Source organism: Anabrus simplex, chromosome 1 (assembly GCF_040414725.1).
Source record: "Anabrus simplex isolate iqAnaSimp1 chromosome 1, ASM4041472v1, whole genome shotgun sequence".
Classification (NCBI taxonomy): domain Eukaryota; kingdom Metazoa; phylum Arthropoda; class Insecta; order Orthoptera; family Tettigoniidae; genus Anabrus; species Anabrus simplex.
This window is the reverse complement of record NC_090265.1, coordinates 703,640,552-703,657,686: the sequence shown is the minus strand read 5'-3', so window position 1 is coordinate 703,657,686 and position 17,135 is coordinate 703,640,552. Positions and strand designations below refer to the sequence as shown.

The 17,135-nt window shown below is 41.9% G+C and overlaps 1 protein-coding gene across 1 annotated transcript in view; it reads left to right on the top strand.

Moving 5' to 3' along the window:
* The first annotated feature begins 560 nt into the window (after window positions 1–560).
* The window catches only part of LOC136872250 (uncharacterized), a 46,482-nt gene continuing 29,907 nt past the window's right edge, over window positions 561–17,135 (top strand). Inside the window, exons 1-2 of the mRNA XM_068227406.1 lie at window positions 561–639; window positions 10,589–10,729. Of these exons, the coding sequence (XP_068083507.1) occupies window positions 595–639; window positions 10,589–10,729 (186 nt within the window). The 5' untranslated portion in view covers window positions 561–594. The remainder of the gene's footprint in view (window positions 640–10,588; window positions 10,730–17,135) is intronic.

The window sequence follows — 17,135 nt, the reverse complement described above, 5'->3', positions numbered from 1 at the left end:
CAAGGTGGGGCCGCTCCCACCCCGTCTAGCTCTCAGGGAAAGGCAAAAATCTTGTGTAGTTAGGTGTTTGATTTCAAGAAAATGATTTAAAGGTCAGTAATACGTAGAAGCTGTAGTACCGTCCCCCACCAACAAGCAGGGGATACCGTGGGTTATTCTACAACCCTGCACTACAAAATAAACTTGTAACTTTCCTTATCAGGAAACGAGGGGCCCATTTTCAATTATTGCGGGGGTTCCCCGAGCTTCTTAGCGCCGCTACTGGTGATTCAAAATACTGAAGGCTGCTAATTCTCCAGAATTTTACCAAATATGGAGATAACTGAAACTGCTCAGGCTACTGTACTCATTTATAAGATTATTGGATTATTGGAAGAAAAATATTAAAGCCCGGCAATGAAAGTTACCTGCTTAGTAGATGATGAACTGATAATAATGCAGTCATAACAATATCCAAGTGTATCTTAACTATCTCGTTTGCCTTTACTGTGCTTACTCTTTTACTATTTTTCCCATGATTTACGGTGTACCGATCATGATGTTCTTCTGTTCCAGATGTCGGTACTACATTATTTTGTCTTACTGCTGGCCTTCATGTGCCTGATGTACCCATCGGTAACAAGTGGCGGGCAGCAGCAGGTAAGTGCTACCCGAATAGCGATCTGTTATTTCATGCCGTATGTTCTTGACAGCAAACACTGTATGTTCACTTGTTGTTACTAGACATAACTTACAGTTCATCTGTGTACAATTTTGCAATAACGCCCCAAACGTAATAATCTAGAGGATTTAGGTCTGACAAATTAGGGGACCACATGTTGGTGTGATAATGTCGTGCACATCCGATATTAAGTCGTCACAGTTGTGTGCGCAGTCGTGCTGAAACACTTACAGCCATCCACTGCGTACACTGTCTATCCGGGGTTTCAAAATTGTCTCCAGTACCTCAGCATAGCAAGAATTAATCACCTGCACATCTTGTTGAAAGAAATTGGATGGCGTGTTGAGTACTTTACAATTCACCACCACTCGAACAATCATAATCTCTGAATAACTTGTAATGCTGATTTGAACCACAAAACGTACTTCAAACCTTCTACATTAAGCCCTATCCCATAAATATATTCATAAGTGTTAGAGCTAGAAGAAAATAACAGTTTAGATATGAATTACGTTTTTTAATTTTACTCTTTCTTATAAAGATTAAATTAAATTACATATGAAATATTGTTTCTTTCTCGTTGTAAATATAATACCGTATTAGAATAGTTCAGATAATAGGTTATTAAACTAGTTTAGATACGAAATCTATTTTAACTACTTCTTACTTTTAAGGATTAGATATGAAATATTGTTTCTATCTCACTTTAAATGTAATATTAAAATAGTAAAGATATTCGATTATTAGACTAGTTTACATACAAAATTAAATTTTATCTACTTGTTCCTTGTAAGGATTAAATATGAAATATGGTTTCTTTCTCACTGTAAATATAATATTAGAATAGTTTAGATCAGGGCCATCCAGCCATTGCACTCCGAGAGCGCGCCCGCGCTCGGGGAGCACTGGGCAGTCAGACTAGCGCTCCTTCCCCTACCACCACTACAGTGTAGCAGCGAGGAGACCTGAGACGGACGATGTTCGTTCCGACCGCGCTGACTAGATACAGTACGTACGTACAGTCGTGCGTCCGACGGCTTTTGTGGGTTTGTTGACATATTGATAGAACTGTTTTACCATAACTAATATACCGCATATACAAATCGAAAGGTACTCCGATGTATGGAATATGCAGGAAACGAAATCAAGTGTTAAGTAAAGATTACAGTATTATTATTATTATTATTATTTATTGTCTTGTTTTACATGGCGGGACTCAGGCTATGAAGCCTGCTATTCTGTCCGACCATACATACACCTACATGAAGAGTTAAATATACACTAAATTATCTACAGTTTAATATCTTAAGGTAGCAATTAAATGTTTTAATTAATCTAATACTTAACTATGATCTAATCCTACTACATTATAAGAAATCATTATTATTTATTAACCAGGTTTGACAGAGTTTCTTAAAGCGGAGGTGGTTTGACACGCTCCTAATTTCAGCAGGTAGGGAATTCCAAATTCGGCTGGCGGCGACTATAAATGATCTACTGTAGCCAGTTGAGCGGTGAATGGGAATGCTTAGTACTGCGGTGGATGATGATCTGGTAGGAATACTAGAAGGTGATGCTAGGTAATGGAATTGTGTGGCAAGGTATTCAGGTGTGTTAAGGTTCAGTATACGATGTAACAGGGAAAGAGTGTGTAAATTTCGTCGCTCTCTTAAGCGTAGCCATGAAAGCCTAGCAAATGCGGGAGAAATATGGCTAAACCTTGGTATATCTGAAATAAATCGAACGCATGCGTTATGTGCCTTTTGGAGCTTGATGGAAAGTGAGGCATTCAGGTTACTGTATACTACGTCACAGTAGTCGAATATTGGCATTACCATACTTTGGATAAGCAGTTTTCTTACATTTTGGGGGAGTAAATCTCTGAGTTTTTTAAGGGAATGTAAGGAATAAAACACTCGCTGACATATACCTGTTACATGATCGTTCCAACTAAGGTTTTTATCCATTATCATCCCTAAGTTTTTAACTGTGTCTTTGAATTGTAACTGAGTGCCTCGTAATGTTACTGAGTGGGTATGGATGTCTGTAAGTCGTGCGTGAGTTTTTTGGGTAGCTAAAAGAATACACTGCGATTTTTGGGCATTGATCTTTAGTGCATGGTCATCGGTCCACCTACATATTCTTCCTAGGTCGTCGTTCATATTATTTATTGCAGTCGGTAAGTCACGAGGATGTGCATGTGTATATATCTGTATGTCGTCTGCGTACACATGATATTGACAATGTTTAATTACTTGTGTTAGTCCTGAAATGAAGATCGAAAATAGGAGTGGCGCTAGCACTGACCCCTGTTGTATTCCAGTCTCTACAGATTGCCATGAAGAGAAATTTTCACCTGTAGATACAACTGCCGGCGATCAGAGAGATAGGAATACATCCAGGATAGTGTGCTTTGTGAGAAATTAAGAGCACGTAATTTTGCTATTAGTATGTCCGTGTCAACGCAGTCAAAGGCCTTACTAAGGTCTAGAAGAGTTAAAACAGTAACTTCTCCCTTATCCATAGCTACTCCTATGTCGTTTGTAACTTTAAGCAGTGCAGTAGTTGTGCTATGATTGCTTCTAAAACCAGACTGGTATTTGTCAAGAAGCATATTGTGATTTAAATATGCGGTTATTTGTCTGTGAACTATTTTCTCCAAAATTTTGGACAGAAATGGTAAAATGCAAATGGATCGAAAGTCTTTGGGTTCCACGGGATTGTTGGTCTTGGGGAGTGGGCGAACAATTGCATATTTCCAAAGGGAAGGGAATATGCCGGTTATCAGTGAGGTATTTATGATGTGGGTTAGAGTTGGTAGGATTACATCTAGAGTTTTTAACAGTAACTGTGGAACAATCTCGTCACATCCTGTCGCAGTTGTCTTTATTGATCGTGCAATTTGTCTCACTTCTGCAGGAGTTACGAGGGAAAAATATAACTGTTCTCCTCCGTTGTTAGTATTGCCATTGTGTAGAATTTTGTTAATCGTCTGTTCTTTTGTTGTCTCGTCAATGTTAACGGGTCTTGTAGTAAAGTATTGGTTTAAATCATCCAGTGATATTTTAACGTCAGCAGTATGTATTTTATTTCCGCCTATGCCCATTATTTTAACGGTTTTCCAGATTGTTGTCGTGTTTCGGGTTAGCAAAATGTTCTGTGAGTGTCTTATTTTAGCATTCCTTACGGCCTGTGTGGTTCTGTTACGAAGGGTACGGTAATGTGATTTATTCAAAAGTGAAATGTGAACATATCTGAGAGGAAAATTCAACAAAATGATACCAATATGAACAGATAGTACAGACCTTGAGTGACTTTTGCTCAGTCGTTTTTACGAGCTTTTACTTTTGGAGCAAACAATCTTCTCCAAATTGAGTAGGCCTACAATATTTCCAGACACAGCTATTCTTAAACAATTGCGCAAGTTTCTATCGCTCATCGTTGCATGATGTTTATTTTTGGTCAGCTTAAGAACCGAAAAGAAACGCTCACAAATTTACGTTGAGCCGACCATTGATAGAACTTTACATGCATGTTTATATAAAAGGGGGTATTCTTCTTGCGGAAAACCGCTGTAAAATTCTTCCAAACTTCGTGACATTAGAAAGCGGTCTATAAGACGAACATTGCACCGCAGTTCAAGCAACTCTAACTGAAATACTGTAGCTGTGGAGCACTGTCTGTACTAAGAGAAAATGGTCGAACAAATACATCTAACACCGCTTGGAGTTCTGATAATTCTGAAATTCTCTTTTCAAACTCTTCTTGTAATTGGCGAATTACCTGCAAGTACTCATCAAAGTCGACACCTTATTTCACTGTTTCAAGCAATGGAAAATGTCCTGTGTTCCTTGCACCAACTGGTTTTCCCACAAAATCAATTTTCTTTTGAATGCTTGAATTTTTTCCACCAAATCGCAGATATTTTGCTTTTCGCCCTGAAGCGAAGTGTTCAAAGTATTCAGATGGGCAGTAAAATCACTTAAAAAGGCCAAGGATCACGCAAAAGAACTTCGGACCGGCCTTTCATGTCATAAAAGGTATCTATTGCATTCCGCAAGCAAAAAAAAACTCGATGAAGCACCTTCGCCTTGCTCAGCCATCTTACTTCTGCATGGTACGGGATATCCGGATAATCCACTTAGATGTCATCCAAGAACCCCTTGATTTTTTTTTTTTTTTTTTTTGTTATTTGCTTTACGTCGCACCAACACAGATAGGTCTTACGGCGACGATGAGACAAGAAAGGCCCAGTAATGGGAAGGAAGCGGATGTGGCCTTAATTAAGGTATTAATTAAGGTACAGCCCCAGCATTTGCCTGGTGTGAAAATGGGAAACCACGGAAAACCATCTTCAGGGCTGCCGACAATGGGGTTCAAACCCACTACCTCCCGATTGCGAGCTCACAGCTGCGCGCCCCTAACCGCATGGCCAACTCGCCCGGTACTCTTTGAATTGACGGTGCGTGAGTTCATGGGAGCGAAGAAAATTTACCATTCACACAACTGTTCCCATTACTTCTTTAAGCTTGGCGACTTTTGCACGGATTGCCTCCTGGTGTTTCAAGCACTGGATCGCCGCCATTAGGGTACTACCGCTCTCAGCCATTTTTAATTTTACATAGCTGAGGAACCCGTGCGTAGACCACGTAAAGCGGAGCTCCATGCGTCGTTACACTCATCAACCGCTCCCATTTTAATCCCATTGACTCAAAAACACCCTCCACTGCTTGGAAAATATCGAAACCGGCAGTGGTGTCTTTGAGGGCTACCAAGTCTAGGAAATCCTCGGTGACCCGAAGATCGTCATCCACCCCTCGAATGAAAATAACGAGCTGAGCTGTGTCCGCAATGTCGCTTGATTCGTCGAGGGTGATGAAAAAGGATACAAAATTTGCTGCCTTCTCCATTAATTGCTGTCCCATATCAACGGCCATATCGTCTACTCTGCGAGCCACAGTTTGAGGAGAAAAAGAGACTTTTGTCAAATTTCTCAACTGGCTCCATAGGACAAATACATGCCGCCGCGTCCATTCGGCACTCCTTGATTACATTTCCTTCCGTGAAGGGTTTCTCAGCTTTGGCAATTCGCGGCGAACATTTGTAGCTTGCTCGTAAATTAGGTCCACCAACCTCACTCTCCTCAATCTCCTGCCAGACAAAAATATGGCAAGTCACAATTTTTGTGTTCTTCACATACTAACTCAATCATTCCTTCATTCCCGTTTGTAAACAGGCATTTTAAAATTAAAATAATAATACTTACAGAACAGTGCTGTTTGAAATTTTCTTTCAATTCTTCCAACTTCGATTGGCGACTGGCGTCTGTCAAATCACCGTAATCATCCCTGTGGTTGGCACTGTAGTGCCGTTCCAAAGTGTTTTTTTTTTTTTTTTCCACATTAAATCTCGGTGGCACTCTATACATTTGGCGTGCCCTTTATAAGCTGTACAGAAAAATGAAATATCCCATTCTGCTTTAAAGGCTGCTGCTTCACCACTCCCACTCCTTTTTTTTTATGATGTTCAGTTATGACAGCTGCGAAACTGGTTTAGTTACATGCTGTCAACAAAGCGCTTCGGCGCGGCGGGCAGACCGCTCGCTCAGCCAGCCAAGCTCCTCCCACCACTACCGAAACTACCTTTCCTCAAAGCGCTCGGAGCGCTGGCTTAGAGCGCGGCCAGAGCGCTAGCGCTCGGGGAGCACTGTTTGGATGGCCCTGGTTTAGATATTAGGTTATTAGACTGATTTGAAGCATCAAAAAAAAACAGACCAAAAGATTCTAAATAGGACCTCCTTATTTGGTATGAGCTTCGTAGTACAAAAACGTATACTGAGTTCGATCCAAGAAGTTAACTCCATCAACAATCGCTTAATGACCATGAAGATTCAGTGTGTCATTAAAATATATACATTAATAAATGCACACGCCCCTACAAACAATTGCCACTGTAATTGGGATTAGAAATCCTGTAGTGCATAATAATAAATAAATAAATAAATAAATAAGGTAGCAGCTAGGGAACCTCTTCGGAGGCAGCCCTGCCCAGGGAGTGGCACCCCTGCCTATGTGAGTCCCAGAGCACACTGACTCGGTGTGTATCATCTGGTAAGGGTCCCAGCTCAGGGTTACGAGTGAAGACCTCAACTGCAGTGAAGGAAGAGATGAACATCATTGGTACGGCGGAACTGGCGGAAGAGGCACCCTTGCTTTTTGAGGTAGTAGGTAATAAAAGCCTGTTTAAAATCCAGGTGCGTCTGAGTGGTATCCACCGGCTTCCTGGTCCGCAACTGACACCTTGTGGGTGCAGCGGCAATATCAAGCTCCAGGAACTAACAATCCCTGGTTCTAAGCATCCAGCACTGCTGGATCTCCTATTACAAGCCAAACATGATTCGTGAGCGTAGTAGCAACATTACCCCAGGTGGTACCCAATCCACCCGTCGCACTGAGACGGCAACCAGGCTTTCAGATTCTGGGGAGGCTGGACGACCACAAAAACATGGGAGAGAGTCGGAGCTCTCTGGTAAACTGTCCCACAAAACTCCCACATACATTGGTACATTCAATATCAACTCTTTGATTCAACCAGGAAAATTACTAAATTTAGTCACAGAAGTTGATCGGCAAAACATTATTATCCTTTCCCTGCAGGAAACTCGATTTACTGATGATGCCACCTTGGATTATGGAAATTATCGTATATTCAAGAGTAAAACAGACCAAAAGATTCTAAATAGGACCTCCTTATTTGGTATGAGCTTCGTAGTACAAAAACGTATACTGAGTTCGATCCAAGAAGTTAACTCCATCAACAATCGCTTAATGACCATGAAGATTCAGTGTGTCATTAAAAAATATACATTAATAAATGCACACGCCCCTACAAATATAGATAACAAGAAGAACCTCCAAAACGTGGACAAATGTTGGTACAAACTTGAAAAGGTAATGTCAAAAATTCCAAAGGATGACGTCAAAATTCTCTTAGGCGATTTCAATGGACAAATCGGCCAAGAAAAGTAACATAGGAAAACCGTCGGACTCTACCCGATGCACAAATTTATCAACAAAAACGGTTCAAGACTCATTGAACTATGTCAACAATGCAACCTTAAAATCATGTTCACATCCCTCACGAAGCATCCCAAGAAACAAAAAACCTGGAGGTCCCCCATTGAATCCATTGGTGAATTTCAAATTGATCATGTACCAGTCTCATATCCGCTACAGAAAGAGGTACAGCCTGTACAAGTGAGAAGAGGGGCAAATATCGACTCTGATCACTATTTGATAAGAGTTAAAGTAAAACTTACTCCACGAAAATACCACCCCACGAAAATCCAACAACAGAAAATTTACATTAAAAGGATTCCTGTTACCAATCTAAAAGAAGCATGGGAAAATTAAACAGCGAAAACATGGGAAGAATTCCACACCAAAATCATACAGAAGGCACAAGAAATGGTGCCATTAAAAAGGAATGCAAAACACCCATGGTGTAATTCAACATGCGACCAAGCCCTAAAGATAAGAAAATCTGCATTTCAGAAATACAACAGCAGAAATTCCAAGAAAACTCAACAAGAATTTTATAAGATCAGAAAACAATTATCCAAAACCATCAAGCAAGAAAAGAAGAAAGCACCTGAAAGAACAACTGGACTCAATTGAAGAAAACTTTAGAAACCACAACACAAGGGATTTCTACAGAATGTTAACAGAAAATCTCCAAGGATACATTCCACAGAATTATGTTTCAGGAAACAAGACGGAAAATTGGCGCTTACTAATAAAGAAAACTGCTAAGAACTTGCACGATACTTCTCAAAACTTCTTAACTGTCCTGAACCCATTCAAAGATTTCTTGAAGAAGCATCCAGTTTCACTCACCCAGAATCACCTCCACCAAACCAGGAAGAAATTCAGAGCCACATTAAACGAATAAAGAACAACAGAACCTCAGGAAGAGACGAGATTGTTGCAGATTCACTCAAACAACTTACAGAAATCATACAGAAAATCTGGAAAAATTAAAAGCTCTCCGAAGATTGGAAATGTGCCTTGATTCACCCACTTCACAAAACGGAGACACCGGGCGAGTTGGCCATGCGGTTAGGGGTGCACAGCTGTGAGTTTGCTTCCGGGAGATTGTGGGTTCGAACCCCACTGTCGGCAGCCCTGAAGATGGTTTTCCGTGGTTTCCCATGTTGACGCCAGGCAAATGCTGGGGCTGTACCTTAATTAAGGCCACGGCCGCCTTCTTCCCATTCCTAGGTCTTTCCTATCCCATCGTCGCCATAAGACCTATCTGTGTCGGTGCGACGTAAAACAAATAGCAAAAAAAGAAAGGAGACAAAACTGATGTCAACAGCTATAGGGGAATCTCCCTCCTTGAAGTCGGCTACAAAATTTTCTCTGCATGCCTGTTGAAAAGAATACAAGAACAACTCGAACATAATATTGGTGATCAAGCTGGGTTCCGCCCTCACAGATCGTGCACTGAACAGATCTTCAACCTCAAAACAGCTCTAAAATTCAGGGCCCTCAGAAACCTCCCAATCATCTGTACCTTCGTAGATTTCAAGAAGGCTTATGATTCAATTGATCGTCAATCTCTATTCAGCATCCTGAAAGAACAGGGACTAGACTTTAAAACACTAAACTTCAATAAACAGACCCTCACTGACACGAAGTCAAGAGTGAAATTCATGGGAGAAATCTCAGACGAATTCCTGATAAAAACTGGTGTCCGGCAAGGACACCTAGATAAGGTGATGAGGAAATGGGAAATAGAACTGAAAGCGCAAAAGAGCTGGAACCCAGTAAAACACTGGGACACCCAAAAAAAGCTTGAAATTCCATGGTCAGCCTTCGCGGATGACCTGGCCCTTTTGTCCAGCGATGAAGTTACAGCGATAAAGCAAGTTGAAATTCTCCAAGAATGTGCCAAAAAGGTCGGACTTCATACCTTCTTCCGGAAAACTGTTTATCTGTTCAAAGCTAGACATCCATAGTCTCAATACAAAATACGGACAAATCAACGGAGTCCCTCACTTCAAATATCTGGGCGAAATTCTCGAACCAACCGGACAAGAAAAAGTAGCCCAAAACAACCGTGCAGGGGAAGATCTAACGCTTCATAAAAAAGGGCGAGCTCGAAAGTATCCTAAAAGAAGAGCCAAAAATCATAAGGAAAATTTTAGGACCAAGACACACGGAAGAAGAGTACCGTCTCCAGTCCCATAAATCCACAAAAAAGTTATGTAATATTGCGGCAGGTCTCAGGAAAAGAAGAATAAAATTTTATGGACATGTTAAGAGGCTTCCAGAAACCAGACTAACCCACCAAATTCTTGAAAGAGTTGATAAACTGAAGAATTTTCTTTGGACACTACAAACAAATGCGGATATGAAGAACGCACAAATTCAACCTGAAGAAATTTTGAATCGAAATATATATATATATATATATATATATATATATATAGACAGAAAATTGACAAGTGCGAAGTTACTCCAGAGAATGAAGTACCCAAAGGAGCAGGTACCAAGTGGACGGAAGAAAGGAAGAGGATCTTTAGTGAACAGATGTAAGCATCCTGGATCCTCCACAAACTAAATCATAAATAAAGCTTCGCATGTTCCGAAAGGGATCATTCCCGCAATAATAATAATAATAATAATAATAATAATAATAATAATAATAATAATAATAATAATAATAATAATAATAAATAATTGTGAGAAACTTGGTGTGAAAAACATAGGGGACATAACCACAAGCCATTTCCTCTGTTCACCTTTTGATCCCACTAGAGTTATTTTCATAGGAGAAAAATCGAAGCAGGCTGGGTACTTGTAGATGTTTCAACTTATTCCGCAACCCTTCTTGTCATTCTTATTTCTTGTTTTCATGCTTCAGGAACTTCGAGAAAATGTGGACAAAGTTCAAGAAAGCAGTTTCAGTACGTTGGCAGAGTATGCAGGCAGTATGAGGGTCCGACGAGGAGCCAAAGGTAACAAAGCTGGCATATTCGCTCTGCTGAACCAGCTCATTGCTGAGGTAAGCTGCTATGTAACTATTAGAAAAGATTTATTGTGCGTGTGTGTGTGTGTGCGTGTGTGTGTGTGATATCTACATGTATAAACTACCTGAAAAAGAAACAAGTTAAGGTGACACTCCGGAGATAAAAATTGATATTTTGGTCATTTCGGTGATTTTTATGACTGAAATTGAAAGGATTATGTTTCGCTGTTCTTGTCACAAAGTTATTCCCCTGAACTCAAGCAATTTATCACTGTAATAATGCTTTGTTTTCCCATTGTAATTTTTCATTGAATTCCCGTTTTTCTCCCATAATATTCTCCCAAATGTAACAAAATTTGTACGGTACTGGTATATGTATCACGCTATATTAATGAAACTCGTATGGAATTTTTGATTGCAGAATGTTTTCAAGTAGTAGGGATTTTTAAGTCCAAACTTTTAGAACGTAAAAATTACACAAACTTTAGTACGATATACCAGGTGGCTCACCGACACCGACGCACCCGGGAGATAGTGGTTTCGAATTCCACTGTGGGCAGCTCTGAAGATGGTTTTCCGTGGTTTCCCATTTTCACACCACGCAAATGCTGTTGCTGTACCTTAATTAAGGTCACGGCCGCTTCCTTAAAACTCCTAGGCCTTTCCTATCCCATCGTCGCCATAAGACCTATCTGTGTCGGTGCGACGTAAAGCAATTAGCAAAACAAATAATAATAATTCCTAGTTCCAGGTGGCTAAAGTGAATATGTAATGTTTACTCCACAAAGTGGCGAGGGGCGGGGGCAACTTTCCCTTCACGCCCCACCCCTTAATCGCCGCTACTGTTTGTTAACACGCCAAAGATGCAGAAAAGGAAATTTAATCACTTATTAATTGAGACACGTGTAGACATTCAACTCGATAAAGGAGATGATTGCATGGAACAAAAACGAATACTGTTCGGCGAAATATGTGTGTAGAAGTCGTACGTCTGTTTGGAGCTTCTGTTGCATTCCGACCAGGTTGTCCAGTTTAAAATAATGTCTATGTATTCACCGCTGCTGATCACACTAGCCATTGCCGATATGCAGACAGGAAATATAGTGCGGCTGTACCATACACCAGCCTAGAACTATACGGTTGAAAACGATGTTTACGAATGCAACGGATGTATTCGACCGGTCGCGCTGAGTAACATGCTGCGAGTGTGACTCTGTTTCTTATCTCTTCATATTCTGACGTAACCTGCCCACTGGCAGTAGTTCCCTTGTTAAAATCAGTTGGTAGACACCCCACACATCACATGCATGCGGGACATTTATAAGTAGAAAGTACGGCGTCCGTGAGCCACCTGGTATCTCCTTATATAAATTATATAGAGAAAAATAGATACCTAGTGCTTTTAAAAGAAGTATTATTTACCTAATTACGAATTTACATTAACATGTTAATTTCATATAAAATGGAATTAAAATTTCAAAAAAAAATGGAAAACGATTAATTGTATATGAAAGAAATGTTCGTGATATTTCTTCTTTCATGTAGGTGGCACTCCCACAAAATTTCCTGAAAATTCATGCATCAGATAAAAATATCTTTTTATCTTCGGAGTGTCGCCTTTTAAAATCTGTTTCATTCTTGTAAGAACATCATCAGATGGTATCAATTCACGCTCAAATACAGAGGGGGCCAGAAAAATGTAGACACTCTTTGATACAAGTCAATATTACACACATACATTACATTATCATTATAGACTGTTATGCCTTTCAGCGTTCAGTCTGCAAGCCTCTAAGTCAATATTAATGGAACAAAATTAAATACCGTTACAATTCTTGCACGGTGGTAAGGTTATTTTGTGTGTTCAAAGTGACCCCCATTAGCAGCCAAACAACGTTGATCCCGATGAACTGCTGACCAAACTACGGCTGTCAGTTTTGCCAGTGTGATAGCCGCACAGGACGCCTTGATGGTTTCTCGTAGATCGTTCAGTGTAACTGTCGAGAAACTTCTTTTTTCAAGGTCCCACATAGGTAGAAGTCAAGAGGTGTAAGGGCTGGAGACCGTGGTGGGTACTCAACAGCCCTCTTCGATCTATCCATCGCTCAGGTAGATTTTCATCCAAGTAGGCTCTGGCATCTATGTGGTAGTGAGGCAGTGGCGGCTCGTGGCAGAAAAGTATGGTGAAGAGCTATAACCCGTTCTGTTTCGAGCGACAGATTTAGGAACTACGTGTTGTTTCTGGTTGTTTTGTACTCGTACCTGTGACTCGCGGAGGGTCCAGCACGTGACCAAAAGTTTATACAGAGCGGAGCGCTGTGTAACGTCATAGCGCGGCAACCTTTGCTCTACAATGCAAAGTACAGATAAGGTCTGACCGGAAGACTAACAATTACGGAAGCGCGGCACCCTCGGGAAGAGCTGGACATTTTATCGTGTTTTCATTTACTTCGCACAGCAGTTTACTGGCGCTAGAATCTGAAAAAGAAAACGCCTATTTAAACGTACATTTTCATTGAACTGTACAATATACAGTCTAGCATTTTCCTTCAGGGCATCAGAGATCGTATTTTGGTTTCTTTCCAAAGTCTTCAAATCTAGCTGGCATTTTATATGTTCTGCAGAGTCTGAGTGCTTATGTAAAGATCATGTTATCTACAAAAGGGCTGAAAATCCTTCTTTATTCCAAACGTTATTTTTATTGCTAAAAAGCAAGCGAGGCCAACAAAACAACTCCTGTAGGGCTCCCCCCTCAAAACTCCAAACAGGGTGTAAAGTTCCATGGAAAACTTTGGTTTAAGTAGAAGTGATTGTCGTTCAGGACTAAGTTCCAGACCCAAACAAGGTGGTCGTACATGAGACGAACACAACAATTCGCGCCGCGTCACACCTCCGAGGATAGCATTTCACCAGATGTTACGAAGAAAGGTTACCAGGAATCTGGAGAGTAGGGTCCAATGCCCAGGAGCGCCGAGCGATGTAATTGTGCTTAATACCATAGCACAGTTGGAAATTCCATCAGGACGGAAGGAGCCTGAGAGCCAAGCAACCTCCATGTGAAGAACAATCCAGGGAGCATGGTAGCCCTGGGGCTCAGTGCATAAGGAAGTGTCCATACTAGCCGTAAGGAACGGCTGCCGGAGACGTTGAAGGCGACAAGAGGCTCAACTGAGGGGCCCCTCTCAGAGAGCAAACGGCGAGGCAGAAACTCCGAGCAACTGAAAAATAAATGCAGAGCCAACAGTATGTTTCACCAACATCCCAATTCAAAGGGAGGGACGGGCATAGAGAGGGGAGAGCGACCGCACACGGAATAACCGAGCACAGACGTGGAGGTAACGACCATACCCAAAACCCAATAGGGAGGGGGAGGGTGATACAGGAAAAGATGAAGTAGCGGAAGCATAACAAATTCAAACAATAATTTAATTTAACGCCCCATAAACGTAAACACAGTTTACCCTAAGAATACCAAGAAACCCCACACTATAATAAAGAAGCAAGGCAAATTCGTTCCACTTTAAACAGAAAGAAAACTTATGCAGGCTTAACCTGCGAGAGGTGGACCCTAAAAATTCTTCCGTCTTTGGGGTCCCTGAGAAGTAGAGTTACGGGAGTAAGAAAATCCACTACCGTACAGGGCCCCCGAAACCGAAGAGCTAATTTACCAGACGGGGTGAAATTCTTCACAAATACACTGTCACCGACGGCGATGTTCGAGGGCCTACGCCCCTGATTATAACGCTCCTCTTTCTTCAAACGGTAGCTCTTAAGATTATTCAAGGCACGCTTCCAGGTGGCCCTAATATTAGGAGGATCGATGTTCTCAGGCAATAGTTCACCAATGCTCCACAAGTTGCATAAGGGAGAATTAGGGACAAACGAAAACATTAAAGAGAAAGGGGTCGCCTTATGGACCTCGTGATTAGCCGTATTAAAGGCGAAAGCCAACCAGGGAATCGAGGTATCCCACCTCAAAACATCTTCATGGTGGAACGCAATGAGGGCAGAACGTAAATTACGGTTGACCCTTTCAGCGTACGAGGGTTGGGGATAGTACGCCGATGTGGTAACATCTGATATGGATAGACTAAAACAAAACTTCCTAAATAGATTGGAAGTAAAAGCCTTAGCGTTATCTGAAACTAAAACCTGGCAGGGACCAAAAACGGCAAAAATAGATTTCAAGCACCTTACCGCGGTGTCAGCAGTAGCGAGTTTAGTTGGGAACAGCCACGTAAAACGAGTAAACCCGTCAACACAAACTAAAACGAACCTGTTCCCATCTCCCTTGGATTTAGGTAAGGGTCCCACGAAATCGATGAAAATACGCTGCATGGGGCGCGTAGCTTGAGTAGAGGAAAGAAATCCTACCTTCGTATTCAACGCTGGCTTACTAACTCTACAGATCTTACAAGCCTTAACCAATTCACGTACTTCACCATCTAGACGTTTCCAAATGAAATTTTCCCTGATTCTCTCCCTCGTTTTGAACACTCCCAGATGCCCCGCAAGAGGAGTCTCATGATAATATTTAAATATCATCGGTACTAATATGGCAGGTACCACCACCTTCATCTTTTGGTCGTGCCTAGCGGGACAACAGAGGACCCCATTTCTCAGAACATACGGAGGGAGGTGGTTCCCACTCTTTAAATCTCGCACAATAGGACCTAACACCGGATCTTCGCTTTGTAACTTGGCAACATCATGGTACAAAAGCGGGGTGTCAGACAAAATCGCGCCCGAAAGGGTCGGTGAACCATTAAGCAGGGGAAGGGACGGGTCGTTGTCTTGAACCTCGGGATGACCAAACATACGACTCAGGGAGTCAGCCAAGACATCATCGATGTCCCGAATATGACGGACGTCGAATTGGAACGCCGAAATTCGAATCGCCCACCGAGCTAATCGACCAGTTTTCCTTGGCCTACCTAAAACCCAGCTCAATGCCTGTTTATCCGTCTCGAGCTCGAATTTTACATGCTCCAAGTACATACGGAATTTTTCAAGAGCGAATAATACAGCCAACCCTTCCAGCTCATAAATCGAGTACTTAGACTCAACGGGCGAAAGCGTCCTAGACGCATAAGCAATCGGACGTCTCTCAAACTCTGACTCTTGCAACAATACAGCAGCTACCGCCGATGAAGAGGCATCAGTTTGCACGATAAAAGTTTTGGAAAAATCAGGCATCGCCAAAACCGGGGCATTCGAATTGGCTAACTTAAGGTCTCGAAAGCCGCTTGTTGGGACGTACCCCACTCAAATTTTACCCCTTTTCGACGCAACAAATTAAGCGGAGCCGCACACTTAGCCAGATCCGGGATAAACTTCCGAAAGAAGTTGATCATGCCCACAAATCGAGCAACTCCTTTCACATCCTTCGGAGGACGGAACTCACGGATCGCCTGCGTACGAGACAAATCCACAGATACGCCCTCGGCCGACACAATACGCCCAAGGAACGACATCTGCGGTTTCGCGAAGAAAACTTTAGACAGCTTGACGGTCAACCCGGCGTGGCGAAGACGGGTCAAGACTTCACGTAGGTGTAGGAGATGGTCTTCAAATGTCTCAGAGTAAAGAACTACATCATCCAAATAGTGGTAAAGGTACTTGAACTTAATGTCCGAAAAGAGCTTATCCAGGAGCCTCGTGAGCACGGCGGCGCCAGTGGAAATTCCGAAAGATAGCCGGCAAAATTCCAATCGGTGGAAAAGGCGGTCAAATGGCGCGATTCTTCCGCGAGAGGAATTTGATAATAGGCTTGGTTTAAGTCTAAGACAGTAAAATACTTGGCATACTTAAACCACGAAAAGCACGAGTGCAAATCCGGGAGAGGAACCGACTGTAACACAATCTTCTTATTCAGGACCCTGTAATCTAAAACAGGCCTAAACCCACCTTGAGGTTTAGGGACGAGAAAAATAGGCGACGAATAGGCAGACGTAGAAGGCCGAATAATTCCCTCCCGAAGCATATTATCGACAATCTCCTTCAAAGCCTTCATCTTAGGAGGGGAGAGCCGATAAAGGGGAATCCTGACAGGAATCGAATCCGAGACCTCAATTTTATATTCTAAGATGTTAGTCATGCCTAATTTTTTCGTGAATACATCAGAAAAGGTATTACACATCTCCCTAACACTCTGCGCCTGATCCTCAGGTAGATGGCTAAGATCACACACCATCTCACAGTGGGGGGGGGGCTGACAGAAAAAAAGCGAAGCAGAACTAACGATAGTTAACGGAATCTTCACCGTCTCACAAAATCTGAACCAGCAGGAACGGTCCTGGAGGTCCAATACTAATCCAGAATAGGAAAAGAAATTCGTCCCCAAAATAACAGGGCACGACAAATTTTTTGCAATATAAAAGGAAAATCTCCAAGTAAAATTGGAGACACGGACTTTACATTTAACCAAACCCATAATCTCAAC